At 40.0% G+C, this 20,041-nt stretch overlaps 1 protein-coding gene across 4 annotated transcripts in view; it reads right to left on the reverse strand.

Moving 5' to 3' along the window:
• Nucleotides 1-1,309: 1,309 nt before the first annotated feature.
• LOC126416295 (uncharacterized) overlaps nucleotides 1,310-20,041 on the reverse strand; it is a 56,074-nt gene continuing 37,342 nt past the window's right edge. For all 4 annotated transcript variants that reach the window (XR_007575432.1, XM_050083950.1, XM_050083948.1 and 1 more), the window contains 2 exons: nucleotides 7,622-7,793; nucleotides 1,310-1,631 (listed from right to left, as the gene is read on the reverse strand). Coding sequence is in view for 3 of the 4 variants with exons in the window: in XM_050083950.1 (XP_049939907.1) it covers nucleotides 1,406-1,631; nucleotides 7,622-7,793 (398 nt within the window). In the remaining variant the exon portion in view is untranslated. The remainder of the gene's footprint in view (nucleotides 1,632-7,621; nucleotides 7,794-20,041) is intronic.

Below are 20,041 nucleotides of genomic sequence, written 5' to 3' on the forward strand. Positions count from 1 at the left end.
GGGAAGGGACCGTTTGATATGGAATGAGTGGCAGCTGTCATAATGGAGGTACTGTTGCTTGTTAGTGGGTTTGATGTGGATGGATGTGTGAAGCTGGCCATTGGACAGATGGAGGTCAACGTCGAGGAAAGTGGCATGGGATTTGGAGTAGGACCAGGTGAATCTGATGGAACCAAAGGAGTTGAGGTTGGAGAGGAAATTCTGGAGTTGTTCTTCACTGTGAGTCCAGATCATGAAGATGTCATTAATAAATCTGTACCAAACTGTTTTCTGCTTTTTCTTTACAGTTCTTTCTGCCACTCCTTTCAATTTTGCATCCTATGTTTCCTGTTATTCCTTTTCTTTTTCTTCCAAGTATATTCATTTTCTTTTTCTTCTAAGTAATTTCTGAATGAGGGAAAGGTACTTATCTGATTTTTATGTAGGTTTGCTCTTCTAAACACCCCCCCTTCCTCGATTGAGGAAATGAAAGAATTGCGTGAACACCTAAAAATAGGACTTTCAATACCTGTAGTCCTATTCGAGAAGGACTACTATACTCATTGTAGGGTCTAAGGATTTATCTGTTACTACTCTTTAGTCAGCAGCTTTATCAGGTCGTTCAGCAGATTTTGCTGGACATTCAGTTGGTGGTTAAACAGTCCCACAAAGGGGAAAAATATCACTTCCCGCATCATCTTGATTAAAAAGTTCACTTTTCGTTATCTGAGGTTTTTTCTGTTGTTAGATTCTCTTGGCCAACTGTGTAGAATTTTAGAGAATTGGTGCTACATGAGTCAGCATCATTCGCACAAACAGCTATGACCCACAGCATTTTGTTACGAACTGACTGTACTATAAAGTGACATGGGAAACAAAAATACACACACAGCGATATGAAGTTCCAAAACTTACATACGAAGGACAAAAAACATTTTACCCTGTGAATTCTAAATAAAGCTGGGTAAACAATTGGCAATATGGATTCTTCAACTGCTGTTGTACACACACTAGACTATTACATTAGATACCATCAGCAGTGTTGGCAACCATATAAACTTACCCAGCGTACTCTTGAGACAACAGCATACTCCTATAACCTCTACCACCTTAATTACTTCTCAAACAAAATCCTGATGTATCATGTCCATGAGTTAAGGTTGTCCTAACACACAAGAATGGGAAACAGTTTAATGCTTATCTGCCAATGACAGAGCACAATGAAAGCATCTCATTAGAAATTTACAAATCTATTTCTCTGAGTATTTTTAAATCACAACTAATTTGAGGATATTAACTCCAGTTGTCTCACATGGCTAAGAAACATCAATAAAGCACACATTTCAGTAAATATAATTTAAAATAAAACAAATTATACAGGTAAAATCATCAGTCACATAAAACACGGTACGTCTACAAACAATTCTTATAAATCGTCCACATCACAGGATGTATTTGTCCAAGGGGTATCTAACTTGAGCAAGTTCATCAGTTCAGGATCATTTCCAACAAGACACAATACCTCTTTTATTCTCACAATGTCCCAAAGTGACAACATAACTTGGTCGTTTAAATTTGATACTTTGTCACTGAGATTTTTAATCTCTTCATCCAGTTTTAGCGCTTCGATAAATCCCTTTCTAGAAGCATACCTGCAACAAAACAACCAAAGCTAGGTAATTTAACATTATCACTTAGAACCATGACCACTGCAAAATTAAACAAAAAGTAATACATATGAGACATGTAGAGTGCAAGGACATTCGGAACCGCGGGACTGCTACGGTCGCAGGTTCGAATCCTGCCTCGGGCATGGATGTGTGTGATGTCCTTAGGTTAGTTAGGTTTAAGTAGTCACAATGGTGGTATGTTTGCACGAATGTGTGTGAATGATTTCTTGAATGTGAAATTTAAAACTTCGGCTTTCGTTTTGCTATCTTCAACTGTCACGCCAGAACTGTCACGCCAGACTGGTCAACAAGGGACTGAATAGAAACCTTAGCCCCACTTAGCAAATGATCTGACAGAGAAACTGAGAAAATTCTGGTCGTATGTAAAATTGCTAAGGTGTGACAGCAGTAATGCTGTATGTTTTGCGCTTTGACCTTTTCACAGATGCACAAGTCTCCACAAACCTTCCCATGTTGTCATTTGTGCATTCCCATTTGAACATAGAGTGGAACAGCCTCTGCTTCCTCAGCATCCACTGAATTTCATTATTAAAGCATAGTGGGTCTTTTCCATCCTTTATCCACTTACTAGGCACATATCTCTTCAGACCAAGATTTACAATCTGCTTAAACTTTGCCCATAATTCCTCTACATCCAGCTAACTGGAACTAAGTGATGCCAATTCAGTGTCTAACTGAAATTCTAATAACTGCTTATCTGCTCTATCTAGCAGAAACACTCTCCTAGCTTTCTTGATTGATTTATTAATTTTCATAATCAAAGTTGCTATAGTGACATCACGATCATTAATCCCCTTTTCTGAACTGATACTGTAAATAAGGTCCAGCCTATCTGTAACTATAAGGTGTAAGATATTTCCATTATGTGTGGGCTGCTGAGCTAGCTTCTTAAGACAATTTTCAGAAAACATATTCAAAAGTATTTCACATGACTGTGTCTGTAACCCTCCCCCCAAAGTGAACCCATGGGCACCCTAGTCCATGCTTGGCTGGTTTAAGTCATCAACCAGTACTGTAGACTTCCTTTGAATGACTCTAGAACAGTCACAGCATAATCAGGTAGCCGGTAAATACATGTAACAATTGACATGGTTTTACCTGCACCTGTTACACGTGACCAGACAACTTCACTATCACACTCAACTTCAACCTCAATAATGACAATATTTTTGACATTTGCAATGATCGCTCCCCTCCTATGGCCTCCAATATGTCTTTTTGATATTTTTTTCCACGACTCGCTAAATTGTTGTTGCTCTTGTTGTTGTTACTGCATCTGGAAGGCGCTCATTATCGCAGTCATCAGCACCCATACACTGATGACTCGCTAAATATCTGAGCTTCCCACTCCAGGTTTCAGCCAGCTCTTGGTCCCAAAAAAAAAAATTGAGTGCAAGAACTTTCCTGGAGAGCAGTAAATTCAGGAACTTTTATTATGAATACTTCGACAGTATACTGATAAAATTTTGAAGATCTAAGTGTTTTTATTCTGAACACCATTTGACTCCCCTTGCTGCATATTGACTGACAAGTGTTCATCACAGCACCTCAAACTATTACCTAGCCTAAAAATTCCTCATGTGCACTCCACAAGTACTCTGCTATCCGAGTAGCTGCTTCCTTTGTGTAGTCCGCCCCTGACCTATGAAGGTGAGTCCTACAAATCCCCACACGATAACGCACATCTAGAAATCTGCAGCCACGACCGTTACAGATTTGACGAAGCCTTTGGTTGAGTCCCTCCACTCTGCTTCAAATCCAAGGACCCTGATCAACTCTGGGAACGATGTTGCAAATTGCAAGTCCTACTTGCACCCTGTGTGCCAGGCCAGCAGTCACCACCACCTCTGCCAGTCGCCTGTACAAACTGAGGATCACCTCAGAACCTATGTAACAGGCATCGTCGGTGCCAATGTGAGCCATGACTGCACCTTGCACGCTCGATAGCCATAGGCAAGGCCACCTCAGTTTCCCAGATGAGGCCCCCCGGCAGACTGAGCTCCATAACACGCCTAACACTGGAGCTCCCAATAACAAGTAAACCCGATATTCTTCACAGGTTTGCAACCAGAACATGTCGCCATCCAGACCTAATATTTTAGCGGACCAGCTAACCGCCATCTTCAGGTGATTTAATGCTCGTGCACTGCCTCGCTGGAAACCGAATTCCAGCCACAATGATGGAAACCTTTATACACCACGGACAGAGCAATGCGCATGCACGATATGATGGGCAGCGCCTCCTAGGCAAGTAGACACGCAGCGCACCGGTGAGAGAAGACAGCAGAAACTATAAATCGCAACAGCACTAGTTAAAAGAATCCAGTGATCAAAAAGAAGACCGTTGTTGTTTAATGTCTGACAAAATCGGATTCCATATCTTACTTAGAGGAAAACCTTTTTCCCTGTTAATAATATTACTTGATAATCTAATTTCAATGGATTCTTTAAGAACACATTGCCAATAGCGAGAAGCAGGAGCGATCAATTGTGTCTTGTCATACATCATCCTTTGTCCTTTGTTAAGGCAGTGTTCCGCACTGCTGACTTCTCAGGCTGGGACAACTGAGTGTGCCGATGATGTTCCACACACCGGTTCAAATAGTTTGACCAATATAGTTCTTTCCACAGTGACGCGAAATTTCATAAACCCCAGGCTTCCTCAAGCCCAAATCATCTTTACCTGAGCCAAGAAGGGCTCTAATCTTGGCCACCGGCGTAAAAATTCTTTTAATATCATATTTTCTTAAAATTCTTGAAATTTTGGATGATATACTTTCCGCAAAGGGTAAATAAGTAACAGCTTCAAAAGTATCCTTTATTGGCTCGCGTGATGGACCAGACTCAAGAGCACGGCATATTTGTTGTTATTCTCTCACATGAGAATTATGTTGCCAAAATGGATCTTTTGTTAGAGGAATCGCCTATCGGAAAATCAAAAATGATCCCACGGAATGTATAAAACGGAAGACACTCTCACTTTTAAAGAAGAGTTCCTTACCTAGTGATGTCATCAAGAAACTTCATCCTGGTGCGGCGGTTCCTCCGAGATATTTTAGTTTACTTAAGATTCATAAGAGTGATATTCCTCTGCGTCCCATTGTCAGCAACTTGGGTGCCCCTACCTATAATTTGGCCAAATATTTAGCTTCAGTCCTCAGGTCATATGTGGGAAAATGTGAACATCACATATCAAATTCGTCCGACTTTATCCGACGATTACTGTGGTCCTTCTGGCTTGCTCATCAGCTTTGATGTTATTTCTCTCTTTACTCGCGTTCCTCTTTAAGAGTCCCTGTTACTAATCGGTGAGAAATTAGGTGAAGAAACCACCAAGTTATGTCATTATGTGTTGACTTCAACGTATTTTCTTTTTAATGATGTATATTTTGAGCAAACTGACGGAGTGGCTATGGGGAGTCCACTGTCCCCCATAGTCGCCAACCTTTTTATGGAAGACTTTGAGGACATGGCACTCAGAACTTTGTTTCTTAAACCAAAATGTTTTTTTTAGATACGTTGATGACATTTTTATGGTTTGGCCACATGGAATGGATTCTTTCAATTGCTTGTTAGATCATTTTAACTGTCTACATCGTAGTATTCAATTTACTATGGAAATTGAAAGTGATGGTAAACTTCCATTTCTTGATGTTTTAGTTCAAAGAAAGGATGATGGAACTTTTGGACACTGTGTTTATCGGAAAACTACTCATACTGACCACTATCTTCATGTGACCAGCTGTCATCCACCACACCAATGTAGTGGAGTTTTGCGGACTCTGGTGAAAAGAGCTTATGCCATTTCTGACGAGGAACATTTGAAAGGAGAACTTTATCATTTGAAGATTGTTTTTAAACAGAATGGATGTATGGAACAACAAATATGCCTTTCTCTTCATTTGGTCTGTCACGCGAGCCAATAGAGGATATTTTTGAAGCTGTTGCTCATTTACCCTTTGCGGGAAGTATATCATCCAAAATTTCAAGAATTTTAAGAAAATATGATATTAAAAGTGTTTTTACGCCGGTGGCCGAGACTAGAGCCCTTCTTGGCTCAGTTAAAGATGATTTGGGCTTGAGGAAGCCCGGGGTTTATGAAATTCCGTGTCACTGTGGGAAGAAGTATATTGGTCAAACTATTCAGGACTGGTGTGTGGAACATCATTGGCACACTCGGATGTTCCAGCCTGAGAAGTCGGAAGTGCGGAACACTGCCTTAACAAAGGACAAAGGATGACGTATGACAAGACACAATTGATCGCTCCTGCTTTCCGCTACTGGGAATGTGTTCTTAAAGAATCCACTGAAATTAGATTATCAAGTAATATTATTAACAGGGATAAAGGTTTTCTTCTAAGTAAGGTGTGGAATCCAATTTTGTCCAACATTAAACAACAACGGTCTTCTTTTCAATCATTGGATTCTTCCAACCAGTGCTGTTGCAATTTATCATTTCTGCTGTCTTCTCTCAGTGGCACGATGCGTGTCTACTTGCCTAGGAGGCGGCTGCCCATCATCTCACGCACGCGCAGAGCTCTGTCCGTGGTGTATAAAGGTTTCCATCGTTGTGGCTGGAATTCAGTTTCCAGCGAGGCAGTGCACGAGCATTAACTCACCTGAAGATGGCGGCCAGCTGGTCCACCAAAATATTAGGTCTGGATGATGACATGATCTGGCTGCAAACCCGTGAAGAATATCAGCAGTTATTATGCCGGGAAAGTTACAAAATCACAACAAGTAAACCCCTTCTCCCGTATGTCTGCTCATACCTTGCTGAATGAGCAGCCACCTGTCCACTCACAGTTAGGCCAGGTGGCCAGTCTCCACACTGGCCCTCCGCCTCGAGCAACGTAAACACCTTACCACCTGCCACTCACCCTGCTGCGAGGGCAGATCCAATGTGTCAGGTGCACTGGGAGGTGCCTCTGAAGCAGAGCCCATGGACAGAACAAGCAACATCTAAGGTGTCCCATGCGACATGCCAGATTCTCTGCCACCGCTACACCCAGAGGCAACAGCCTGGAGGTGACTGACCGTAGCCAAAAGTACATTCAGCTGTTCACAGACTGCAGCCAGCTCCTCCAGCATCAGCACATAGAATGCGCACATCTTAGCAAGACTAACTGAAGAAGTGAACTAAAAAAGCAGACAATCCTAGATATGCAACTTGCTACTCTCCTGATGTGTTAATGAGCTATGTAGCTGGCTGTTCAGTGAGCAACTATAGTGCTACACATTGAATGAATTTACACTTATAAAAAGTCAAGATTAAACCTCTTAAACAGAGAAACACACACAAAATTTAATAAATATACTATTAGCAACACACAGAAAAAGATCAACACTTAACTTGCTACTTTTCTGTGGTCAGAGGCTGGTTTTCAATTAATTCAAATACTTAGATGTTATGGATACTGTTCAAGCAAAATCTTATCACTGAAATTATAATCCTGTTATTGTAATAATTTTATTCATTCACATAACAGAAATCGAGTTTACATATTGCCTTCAACTTTACTGTCTCAATTCTAGATAGAAAATTAATTTTGTCACTTATCTTGCACATTTATAAGAACATGAATATTTTTTCTATTTACAGTGGTAGCAGTGTCCCTACTCACAACTGCATTTTACTGAACCTCACTACACATCATGGTCATTTCACAACAAACCACTATACCCCCCTCCAATATGCTAACAGAACTTCTGTGTGCAATTCCTATAATTTTGTCATTATATGAGTACTTTAGCACAAGTCATAATTTGTCATTATTTTACTTTACTGAAATACAGTGCAGTGGCTGTTTCTGGCTGTTAATGTATACATTGATTCCTTCCACATCCAAGAGTGCTTTCCATCACAATGGGATTTATAGAACACAGTATGAGAACAAAATCAATCAATCAACAAATATGAATGATCAGAATCTCCTCTGTGTTTGTTTTACCTGAGTAGTTTGTCTCCATTTAGTAAGTATTTTTTTGTAAACTGTGGTTTATCAGGGGGAGGAATTTTCCAATAAACTCCAAGTATAGCCTTACAATCACACAGTAAAACATTTATCTTGCTAAAGGGCTGGTCAGGCAGATCAAATTCAGGGCCAAGTGTTACTGTCACATCTGAAATAGAAAGAACACCACCTATTATTTTAATGCTTCAAATAAGGAAATTTTAGAAAGCCACTAGTTGTGAAATAGCACTCTAACCTTTAATTTACCAATGAACCTAATTTTTTTTAAAAAAAGAGCAGTGAATCACCAAGTCTACAGATCACAGCAACCAACTTCCTTTCCTTTTTTTTTAAAATGGGGATCACAGTCAACATTAACGCAAAATATAAACCACGATGTGAACATATATATATTACTCTACAAAATGAATAAGTAAAGGTGCTGATAAAATATCAAAATGCATTAAAGTAAATGGATTCATTCGAACAAACACCCTCTTCCCAACAAATAGCACACATTAAAATTAAGAAATTAACTTAATTCCTTTGGCCACTTTGGGGGCACGGGGCATCCAGGCGACATTGCTATCCACCTCAGTCTTTGGCTATCCCTCAGTTTCAACCAGCTCTTGCCAATTCTTCTCACTTTCGCTTCCCCTGCCCTCTTCCCTGTACCTCTAGGGCTGCCTCTCTTTCTTGTACCTTAGGGATTCCATTCCAATGCCTTCTTCTCCACAGCTCTGCTGGCTTTCTCAGTGGTGCCCCAACCAACTCCACTTTTTTTCACATATCTAGATTTCGAGACATGTCTTGTTTATTTTCCAGTCTATTTTTTCTGGCCACAAAATTTTCATGGTGTGCCAGAGACACCTGTTTGTGAAGCTCTGTAACTATGACGTTACATTCTTGTCTTGTCTACTTTCCAACTTTCATTGGCGTATAGAAGGATAGCCTTCACATTTGTATTAAAATATGAATTTTGTTTTGTATGTGGTGTTTCTGTTTTGTCACATTGGCTACAGTTGTATAAAGGCAGCATTAGCCTACTTTATGTCCTCATATCTTTTCTAGCTCCGCCATCATCTGTCACCACAATACCCAGGTAGAAAAACAAGTTGAAACACTCTACCAACTGCTTCTCTACAGACAGAGGTTCTTCCATACTCCAAGCATTTATTCTCACTTCCTCTAGTTTATCTACGAGGGCTGTTTTATTTTTTCCAACCTCCGATCGTCCATCTAAGAAAGTAAGAGGTAGGGAGGGGCCGGACCTACACGTCATGCGATTGCGCAGCTCCTCTCTGGCGGCAACATTCTTCGAGGAAGGCATCGAAAAGCTTGTCACGGTATGACAAGTGCCTCAATTGTTTTGAAAAAAAAAAAAAAAAAAAAACAGCCCTCGTATATCTATCTTGACACCAGGAATCCTGCTATGACTTCCTCCCGAACATCGCTCACCTGTTCCTCTTTGTTGTCTTCATGGATTTAACAGCTCCTTGAAATGTTCCAACTTTGTAACTATTCCTGTTGGGCTGTAATTTTCACGTGAAAAGATATTTTTGCGAGTTGTTATAAAGTCAACGTTCATTAATGCTGGCAGTCTAAGATCCTATACCTATGTTAATTTTTCATTCAGCTTTATTAAAAAATTGACCATTTCAGGCTCTGAATAAATCTGTGTCCACTGAAATTTCCTACCTCACTTCCCTGATTCCATTTAAAAAATTAAAACATTCCTTTTTAATAATAAAACTTTTCCCTCTCACAAAGATAATTACTTTCAGATAAAATGGAAGGTACTTCTGTAATTAAAGCTTTGAATAAGCACTTACACACACCAGGTAACGACGTGAGACAAGATGAGCTGAGATAAATTGACAAAATGAGATTGAGACACTATTATCTTGAATTTATTGACTTACACAAAACAAAAGTTGATGTAACTTCTTATACCAAGAAATTCTTAGTACACTACTTATTATTGCCCTTAAATGATTCACAATTATACAAAAAAAAAGTAACAAAATTATTTACAATCATGGCTTATGGCCTTATAAGAGTGGCTACAACAGAAACTGTATGTATATTTTCCAGGTTTTCTTTTGCTTCAGCACTCAATTCTTGAAGTTATTACCTCAAGGCTTCAGCTCTTCTCATGTGCAGCTCTTTTTCTTTAAGGGCCTTTTTTTCTTCCCACCTTCAGTACTCATAGAACTTCTGAGTGTAATGAGCAGTTTATCACAAGTATTGCAAATCTCTGACTTTGGTAGTTGAAATCCAATATAATAAGGCTGACAGAATAGCTGCCTGTATTTGTCTTGACTGACAGACTGAATCCTTCTTTCTTAACAGTACCTCACAAGATAATCGCAATATAGTGCTGTTATATTTGAATCGCTACTAAAATATATTTTATCTGGTTTTTGCATTTAGCTATAATGTGTGTGGTACAAAGGTATGTTTCAGGAATATGATTTGGACAATTTTCATGTTTTCTCCTTTGATCGTATTGACCGAGCAATGCAACTTAAATCAAACAATGGAAAATGCAGAATGGAATGTAGCACTATTATGAAAAGGAACGTTGCTACTCACCATTTAGTGAGATGCTGAGTTGCAGATAAGCGCAACAAAAAGACGATCGCAGACTAAGCTTTTGGCCAAAATGTCAAAGATAGATCACTCACACACACACACACACACACACACACACACACACACAACTGCAGTCTCTGGCTGTGTGTGTGTGTGTGTGTGTGTGTGTGTGTGTGTGTGTGTGTGTGTGTGGGCACGCGCATGCGTGTGCGCGCGCGCATATGTGTGTGTGTGTGTGTGTGTGTGTGTGTGTGTGTGTCATCTATTTTTGACAAAGGCCTTATAGGCCGAAAGCTTATTCTGCAACAGTCTTTTTATTGTGCCTATCTGTAACTCAGCATCTCCACTACATGGTGAGTAGCAACTTTCCTTTTCACAATATTGTTATATTGCAACTTAACTTGTTTAAATACATTGTTCAAACAGCCTCTGGTGTGTTTAAGATCATGGACCACCAAGGAAAGACTTTTTGCACACATGCTGCAACTGCTCTTCTATACTGATGTTTAAATTGTAGGACTTCTGCTTATGACAAAATTGTGGTGAGATCTGACCATACCGCCTTTTCACAGGACATTTATATCATCATCATCATCATCATCATCATCATCAAAGACTGATTATGACTTTCAGCAGTCAGTCTGGAGCATAGTCCCCCTTATAAAATTCCTCCATGATCCCCTATTCAGTGCTAACATTGGTCCCTCTTCTGATGATAAGCCTATTACTTCAAAATCATTCTTAACCGAATCCAGGTACCTTCTCCTTGGTCTACCCCGACTCTTCCTACCCTCTACTGCTAAACCCACGAGTCTCTTGGGTAACCTTGCTTCTCCTATGCGTGTAACATGACCCCACCGTCTAAGCCTGTTCGTCCTGACTGCTACATCTATAGAGTTCATTTCCAGTTTTTCTTTGATTTCCTCATTGTGGGCACCCTCCTGCCATTGTTCCCATCTACTAGTACCTGCAATCATCCTAGCAATTTCATATCCGTAACCTCAACCTTATTGATAAGGTAACCTGAATCCACCCAGCTTTCGCTCCCATACAACAAAGTTGGTCGAAAGACTGAACGGTGCACAGATAACTTAGTCTTGGTACTGACTTCCTTCTTGCAGAACAGAGTAAATTGTAGCTGAGTGCTCACTGCATTAGCTTTGCTACACCTCTCTTCCAGTTCTTTCACTATGTTGCCATCCTGTGAGAATATGCATCCTAAGTACTTAAAACCGTCCACCTGTCCTAACTTTGTTCCTCCTATTTGGCACTCATCCATTTATCTCTCTTTCCCACTGACATCACTTTCGTTTTGGAGATGCTAATCTTCATACCATAGTCCTTACATTTCTGATCTAGCTCTGAAATATTACTTTGCAAACTTTCAATCGAATCTGCCATCACAACTAAGTCATCCGCATATGTAAGACTGCTTATTTTGTTTTCACATATCTTAACCTCACCCAGCCAGTCTATTGTTTTCAACATATGATCCATAAATAATATGAACAACAGTGGAGACAGGTTGCAGCCTTGTCTTACCCCTGAAACTACTCTGAACCATGAACTCAATTTACCATCAACTAACTGCTGCCTGACTATCTATGTAAAGACCTTTAATTGCTTGCAAAAGTTTGCCTCCTATTCCATAATCTCGTAGAACAGACAATAACTTCCTCCTAGGAAACCGGTCATACGCCTTTTCTAGATCTATAAAGCATAGATACAATTCCCTGTCCCACTCTAAACACTTCTCCATTATTTGCCGTAAGCTAAAGATCTGGTCCTGACAACCTCTACGAGGCCTAACCCACACTGATTTTCATCCAATTTGTCCTCAACTAATACTCGCACTTTCCTTTCAACAATACCTGAGAAGGACATTTATAAGACAAAATAAATATGAATTTTGTATGTCCAAGTTCTCCAGATTCCAGAGACAATTAAAAATGTCGTTCTTCACATTAAACAGTTTTTCCTTCAGATTTCAGTGGACAACTACACAGTTCGCCAACAGAGTGTCCAGGAACTCCCCTTTATAGTTTCTGTATGGCCCGCCTTCATTTCATCTACACTTGTTTCTTGTCTTCTTAGCAACAGGTCTTTCCTTTTTCTGGTGTGAAGTGGTCAATCTAGTGTAGGATGTGGTGACCTGCTACTTACTTCTCAAAAATAAAACCAACAATTGTAGAGGACTAAGATGGGATAAAAATGACACTAACCAACAGCATTTAATGTCAGGACAAAAACAATGCTAACCTTCAAACACATGTATAACAGGCTTTTCTGTTGTTAAAAGGTGAAATGGAAGAGAGACTAACAGTTTTGCAAGCATTCACTGATATATTTTACATTAAATTTATGTACTCTTAACAAGAGTGAAGTCACCTAAATTTTAATAAATGTTATGCCTAACCCATGTGAATTAAGACAGGTAGCAATATAATGCTAAGCCACACTTGGGAGTATTTTCAGTAACTGATGTATTCTCTGGTATGTAATAGGATCTGCATCACACCTGTCATTACCAGATTCACCAAACAACCATTTCTTTATTTGATTACAAGATTTCATCATAACTGCCATGTTTACTCTGTAGCATAGCATTATTTCATCCGAAGATAAGAACAAAACCAATAATACAAAAGAATGCATATAGCTGGCAGCGCTTTAGTGATACAAATTGACCTACATGCTATCAGCAGGTAGCACAGTAGATACAACAAGTTGTGTGATCAGACTAATTTTCACAAAATTGAGGGTTAGTACATTCATATCTATCAGCAGTTACCATTCACATTTCTGTTCCCTATGCCATGGACACCACGTTCAAGCCCTTCGTTATCTGAACCAACTTCTGCATTCAACTTTCCCATTAAAATTTTTTGTCTGAGATTGGTTTGCATGATTAAGCCATTTATCCCTGTGCACAATGTGTCCTTTAACAGTGTGTAGCACTGAATTATAGTGACACTTCATACACTTGTTTTTTAAGTGTGCAGTCATTATCCTTCCTGAGGTTTCCATTCCAGTAGGCTTCTTTTGCAGATTATAGGTAAGAGTGTTGCACCAGTCTTGGGCATTGCATCTTCACTTGTTTGTCCTGCATAAAGCAGCATTCAACTATTCTATATTTTAACTTCCACCTTATTTCCATTTAATCCCAGTACATCCAACCTGTAGTTCTCCATCTCTTTTTCAATTTTTCTTAATTGTCCCATCTCTCTTAATGTTCTTACATTTCAAAATCCAATACGGATTTCCTTTTCAGGCCAGCATTCTAATTCTTAGGATCCATCCAGTTAGTTCTCCTTTTAGGTTCTGTGAATTGAAAATTTTTATGTTCAGATTATCGGCACACAGAAATTCTCCCCTCTTCCATGGATCCCCTCCCCCACCCCTTCCCTGCCCGAATGTGGGGGGGGGGGGGGGGGGGGTGATGCTCAGTAAAAAAAAATTATTCTCATGCGTCTCCTATCTTTGCTTGTCAGCTTTGTGATGTTCTGCCTTTCATTTCATTAATGGTATTTATTGTGATATTTCAAAAATCTACAGGAAGAACTTCGGAAAGTTTACTTTGAAAAACAAAGGTCACTGTGATTTTGTGTTTGGTGGTAGTATGTTTCTACGTAAGAAATGATGTTAACATACTGAATTATTCAATAAACTTAGAAGGATATCGCTATCTATCACCAATCTCGAGAAAATTGATCATATGTAAAGCGCTTCGTTCCGAGCTCACGCATGAGTGAAGAAGACTGAATGAAATATACTTAACATTCCTTGTATCTCGTAAATGGTTTGAGACATCGAAACAAGATTCTGACAAATTATAGTACACAAAGAGGAGAATATTTTGCCATATGATTAATAAGCGAAATATCAATATCTAACCAATAATCATGCAACTATAGATTTTTACAACGAAATAATGTCATTTTTAGGGCCATCAACCGCTGATGAAGTGAGAATTGTTACAAGTTCCTGGAAACCAGAAGAAGTTTTCAAGACATGGCTCTGACAATAGGAGTCACAACCATTGTAATATTGTGGGGTCAACTAGCAAAATGTTGTGAGATTGTCTCCAGCCCCTCCACATGCATCGGCCTTTTTCTGAATACACTAGGCTCTCGCTAATCCGGCCCTCAGTAGTTCGGCCCCTCAGTAATCCGGTGCACATCCAAAAACACGTGCACAATGAATTATCGAGTGCAACAATGCTTAGTTAAATAATGCTTTAAATACTGTATTTGAAATTTTAGCTTTCTTTACAGTTCAAAATAGTCTTCTAAAAGGAAACACGTTACACTAGACCTCCAGCAGAACCTCGAAATTTTAGATAAGTTAAATCGAGGTTCTTCGCAGAAAGCCATTGCTGCTGAGTTCAATGTGGACGAACAACTATTTATGACATCAAAAAGAAAGACGTTATTCAACAGTACTCAACACAAATGGATAGTGAATTAGGAAATTGGAAGGTTATGCGAAAGAGAGAATGATGAACTGGACGTAGCTGTTTATAGATTTTTCAAACAACAACACAGTAAAGGAATTCCAGACAGTGGCCCGATTATAAAGGAAAAAGCAGCTGCATTTAACAAACAACTGTGAGGTAGTAACTTGTTTGCAGTGAGAGAAGGTTGTCCATCTAACTGGAAAAAACAACATGGCATTCAGCAGCTGACAGTCGCCAGGGAAAGTCACTCAGCTAACGATAAGGATGCTGACGGGTTTGTAGGCAAGATACGGAAAATAACAGAGGAAGAATATTTAACTGGTGATTCCTTGTATAATCTGATAAAACAGGACTCTTTTACAAGATGCTTCCTTAAAAAACATTAGCTGCTAACAACAAGAAGGAAGCTCATGGTTACAAGCAACAGAAACAGCGCATAACATTAACGACGTGTTCTAATGCAAATGGGAGTCATAAACTACCGCTTATGGTAGTTGGAAAATCCCAACATCCACATTGTTTTCAACATACTAACATAAATACTCTACCAGTGCAGTATTGTGCTCAGAAGAAAGTTTGGATGGACAGACAAATATTCTCTCTTTGGTTCCATGAAATGTTTGTACCAGCAGTGAGGAAAGAACTAAAGAAGAAAAAGCTTCCACTGAAAGCTATCTTTGTAACTGACAATGTTCCCTGTCATCCTTCAGATGTTTCTCCAAAGTCTGCCGGTATACAAGCACTCTTTCTCCCACCCACTGCGACAGCTCTAATTCAGCCCATGGGCCAGGGAATTTTGGAATCAATCAAATGTCATTACCGACACTCACTTCTCGTCTCCTTGCTGAGCGAAAGTGAAAACGACTGTTGAAACTATGCTGAAGGCGTTGAAAGCAATTAACATATGTGATGTTTTCCAAGTAGCCGAAGCATGGAATAAACAGAAGAGCGCTACCATAATAACGAGCTGGAGAAAATTGTGACCATCCATTGATGCTGAGTTGGATCCAGCAGTGAGTGACAGCGATGAGCCAGTCAATTCAGAATTATCAATTACTTTGTACACTGACATGTTCCACAACCTTCCAAGAGGAGAAGAAATTTATGATGATGATTTTATTAAGTGGCTGAATGAGGAAAACTGTGATATGGACCAAACTTTAACAGATGAAGAAATAATCGAAAGCGTGCAAGAAAGTAATGATGGAAGTGACAAAGAAGAGGACACAGGAGGAGAGAGCATAAAGATTTCTCACACTGCTGGTGTTGAAGCTACCGAGGTCTTCCTGGAGTACATTATGCAACAACCGGATACTTGCAGTACTGATGTAATGCTTGTAAAGCAGTTGCATGGTAAAGCATGCCACCATCACCTATCATCACTGCGACAGTTAAAAATTAGGGGCATGTTTCATAGGAAGTGATATGACTGTATAATTGTGTACAGTATATTGTTCACTCAAGGACTACGTTTTCTTTGAAAATTAATGTATTTTTGGATTTAATGAAGTATATCCTCTATGTTTTAAAATTGTATCCTTCGGTTTAATAAAGTACAGTATACTACATCCCCTATGTTTTCAAAATAAATAAAAAACAAAATAAATGAATGAAACAAAATTTCACACTCTCAATAAGCCGGCACCCATTTGTGCCGGGAATGGCTGGATTAGCGAGATAAATGATTTATTTAACATACAGAACTTTCCAAGTGCAATCGGTGATGTTGACAGAAGACACAGTCATCTAAAATGCCCAGAAAATTCTGGTAAAATGTTTTATAGTTATAAAAATTTCAATTCAATTGTACCATAAGCAGTTGCAGATCCTCAGGTCAAATTCATTAGAATCAATGTTGGGGGAAATACGAAGGAAACGGAAGGTGTAAGATTTTATTCTCCTAGTGTATTTTGCTTGCTGCAAGAAGGGTGGCACAATATACTACTAAATATAGCAGTTGGATTGCTTTTTGCATTCATTGGAGATTTAGGCATATCTATTGTAGAAGTATTTTATCAAATATTACAGTCAGTGTGTTTTAGATCGATGGAATAAACATTTCAACAAACACTTTTCCTGATCACAGTGATTAATAATGTACTTTTGGAATAATGAGTGCTAAGTGGAGCATATTTTGGGAAGTAATTCACCCACATTTGCACATGTACATGTTCTCCACAACACTGTCACTGACTTACAAGGATCCCAGAGAATCGATGAGCATCACACAGTAAACATAGAGTGTTCCATGCACAGCATTTATCAGACAAGACGAAACTTTCACAAACCTCCACATGAAGCTTTCGAAATGAGATGGTTTTAAAAACTTTTTTTCACATAATAAAATACAATTTTCACACATTTCTCAGCTAGGCTACTTCAACTTTATTATCAACTTTCATTTTAAGGAAATGAAAGAAATACGAGGTTAATTAAATGTATTCTGTACTTATGGCCTGTAATTCTGCTGCCACCTCATCACATAAAACTTGTCCAAAATGAATCAATTGTGATGATAGTGGTTTCGCTGGGCCCATAAAGGGCATAGAGGAAAAAATAAAGCTGCTATCAAAGCTTCCGTTGATACCATTCTCTAAAAGCACCATGAGCACCAGGAACAGTACTGACTGTTACTTGCTGCAACAGCCAAATGCTGCTGCTGTTGCCTGAATGCAACCTGAGACAAACGAATGCTCTGGTCGCCGCTCTGTGAAACAAACATGTTTTATTCATTCAGCACTGCTCTGTGCCACTTTTCTTTGTGCTGCTCTGCTTGCAGCGTCACTATGATCACACACACTAGGCGGCACTTCTTTGTTTTGCCAGCGCTGCTCCACTGACCACACTGGATTGCTCACCACACTGCACTGCTAACCACACTGCACCGCTCCACTAGAACTGCAGCCTTAGGAGACTGTCAGTGGTTACACTAGAGCTCGTATAACCCTCCACTTCATTGGACCACACAAAAATGCACGCAAAACTGCATTAAAGTGAAAGCACTCACATGCACACACACACATACACACATCCTCTTCCCAATAAATGCACACATCAAAACAAAACAATCATTAAAATTAACTGCACAATGCACACTTGTAAAAAAAGGTTTGTCACACGAGTTATGATTCTATAACAATTTTGAATCCATTATCGGACACACAACAAGTGGAATATTAAACAGGCCACTTGCAGCAATACACTGGCACAGCATTGCACAACGGAATTCACTGCGCTCAATCATCTGGCTGCTTGCCGGTGCCCAGCTTGTTACTGAAACAGGGCACTTCAGCATGCAGTATACATAACATTTCCACCAACAACCCCACAACACGCCTCCTCTGCTATACACTGGCCACCTGGCCCAGATAGCGATCAGATCTAATCAGCAAATCTCGGTGTCAACTTCCGCGATAAGTTCGCACTGATTCACTGTCAACTCGACATGACCACCGACGAGGGGTGCAGCCACCACCTGATGGGCTGAGGGTGAACTGAAGTCAGCCCAGACACCAATCCACTGGAGTGCCAGCCACCACATCACCACATCACAGCCAGCCAGCCAGCCACCTCGTATCAGCAGGCTGTTTCAGGCTGCTGCATCAGTCCTTATGTAGCTCAGCTCCCGGCTGGAGATGTTTATTACCTGAGAACCCATCTCACCGGGGCTGCAGCTGCCAGCCATCTGCTGCAACGATTCACGACCAGGTCCATGGGTCAAGGGTTGAGGCCAACCTTCTAGTGCTACCAGATGAGGGCTTGAGCTTATCATACGTAGCACAGGAGAAATAAAGGGATTTTATTGTCTTCCGATGGCTCCTGACATTTACCCAGTAACTAATAAGAAAAACTGGCAAATAAAGACAAATATGTGTTGCATCCTACTGGAAGATGAAATCCTCAGTTAGCTCACTAAGCCACCCTGCGACCTTAGGGCATACAGATAAGCTGTAGTGACCATATAGATCTCACATTTCTTCATTTGGGTGTCATCTTCATTTATCCCCCCCCCCCCTCCCTGTCACTGACATACACTTAAACGTACCACAGCTGGTTCTGGTAAAACCGATACAGCTCAGCAGAACCTTGAATGAGGGTGGTTTGAAAAGTTCTCGGAATCATCACGACAGGTCAGCAGTAGTGCAACAAGTTGTTCTTGTGATATTCATTGGACCGTTGCCCATAAATATGTGCCACATCAGTGCTCTTGGAAGAGAGCTGTGGCGGTGACATGGCTCTGTCTGTTGTTGTCCCCCCGTAGTGATTTGCAAAGATTTGGAGGGGGGGGGGGGGGGGAAGAACCAAGATTCGAGCAGCGATTAAGTACTTCATAAAGAAAGGTATGAAAGCAAAGAACATTCATGCCGATTCCCAGAATACACTGGGGGACTCTGCTCCTTCATATTCAAGTGTTGCCAAGTGGATAAATGAATTTAAATTTGGCCAGGAGAGCTTAGACGATGACCAGCAAAGTGGTCGGCCAAGAATTGTCACTACTCCAGAAATCATTGCAAAAGTGCACAAAATGGTCATGGAGGAACACTGATTGAAAGAACGTGAAATTGGTCACACTTGCCAGATGTCATATGTAAGAGTGTATCATATTTTGACCAAAGAATTAGAAATGAAAAATTTATCTGCAAGATCGGTGCAGTGATTCTTAACACTGGATCAAAAACGTGCCATCGCCATGGCAAAATTACACGAACTAAGGCATGAATTGTTGCCACACCTGCCTTATTCATCTGATACGGCTCTGTCAGACTTCCCCCTCTTCCCAAAACTGAAAATTTTTCTTGAAGGACAAAGATTCACTTCAAACGAAGAACTGATAGCCGGAGTTGACAACTATTTTGCAGGCCTGGAGGAAACTCATTTTCGAGATGGGATCAAGGAAGTGGAACATCATTGGACCAAGTGCATTAATGTATAAGGAGACTACATTGATAAATAAAGATGTTTCAGTGATGTAAGTATTTTTTTTTCTATTTCGTTCCTAGAACTTTTCAAACCACCCTTGTAATATGTAATAAGAATGTCTTAAGCCTTTTGTTACGACACTGTGCTCCCAACACTACTTCTTGCCAAAAACTTTAATGGATACTGTATCCTGCGGCTGAAATTTTGTCTGACTTGGCAGAATGAATTGATTCCATGGCCATCGCAGGAATAGGATAACGTGACAATGATCAGGTATTAATTTTGCAGGTGATTTCTTGTCATGTGGTAAAGAGCAGTAGGAGGAAAGAAAACTGTAAGGCTTGCTTCCACATGCGGGAGGAACAGATTTTGTCAGAGTTACTTTTGAATGTTCGAAAGAATCCTTTGGTTTTGCTGTTACGATCGTGAAAAGGAGCAGTAGTCAC

This window comes from Schistocerca serialis, chromosome 8, assembly GCF_023864345.2.
Source record: "Schistocerca serialis cubense isolate TAMUIC-IGC-003099 chromosome 8, iqSchSeri2.2, whole genome shotgun sequence".
In the NCBI taxonomy this organism is placed as follows: domain Eukaryota; kingdom Metazoa; phylum Arthropoda; class Insecta; order Orthoptera; family Acrididae; genus Schistocerca; species Schistocerca serialis.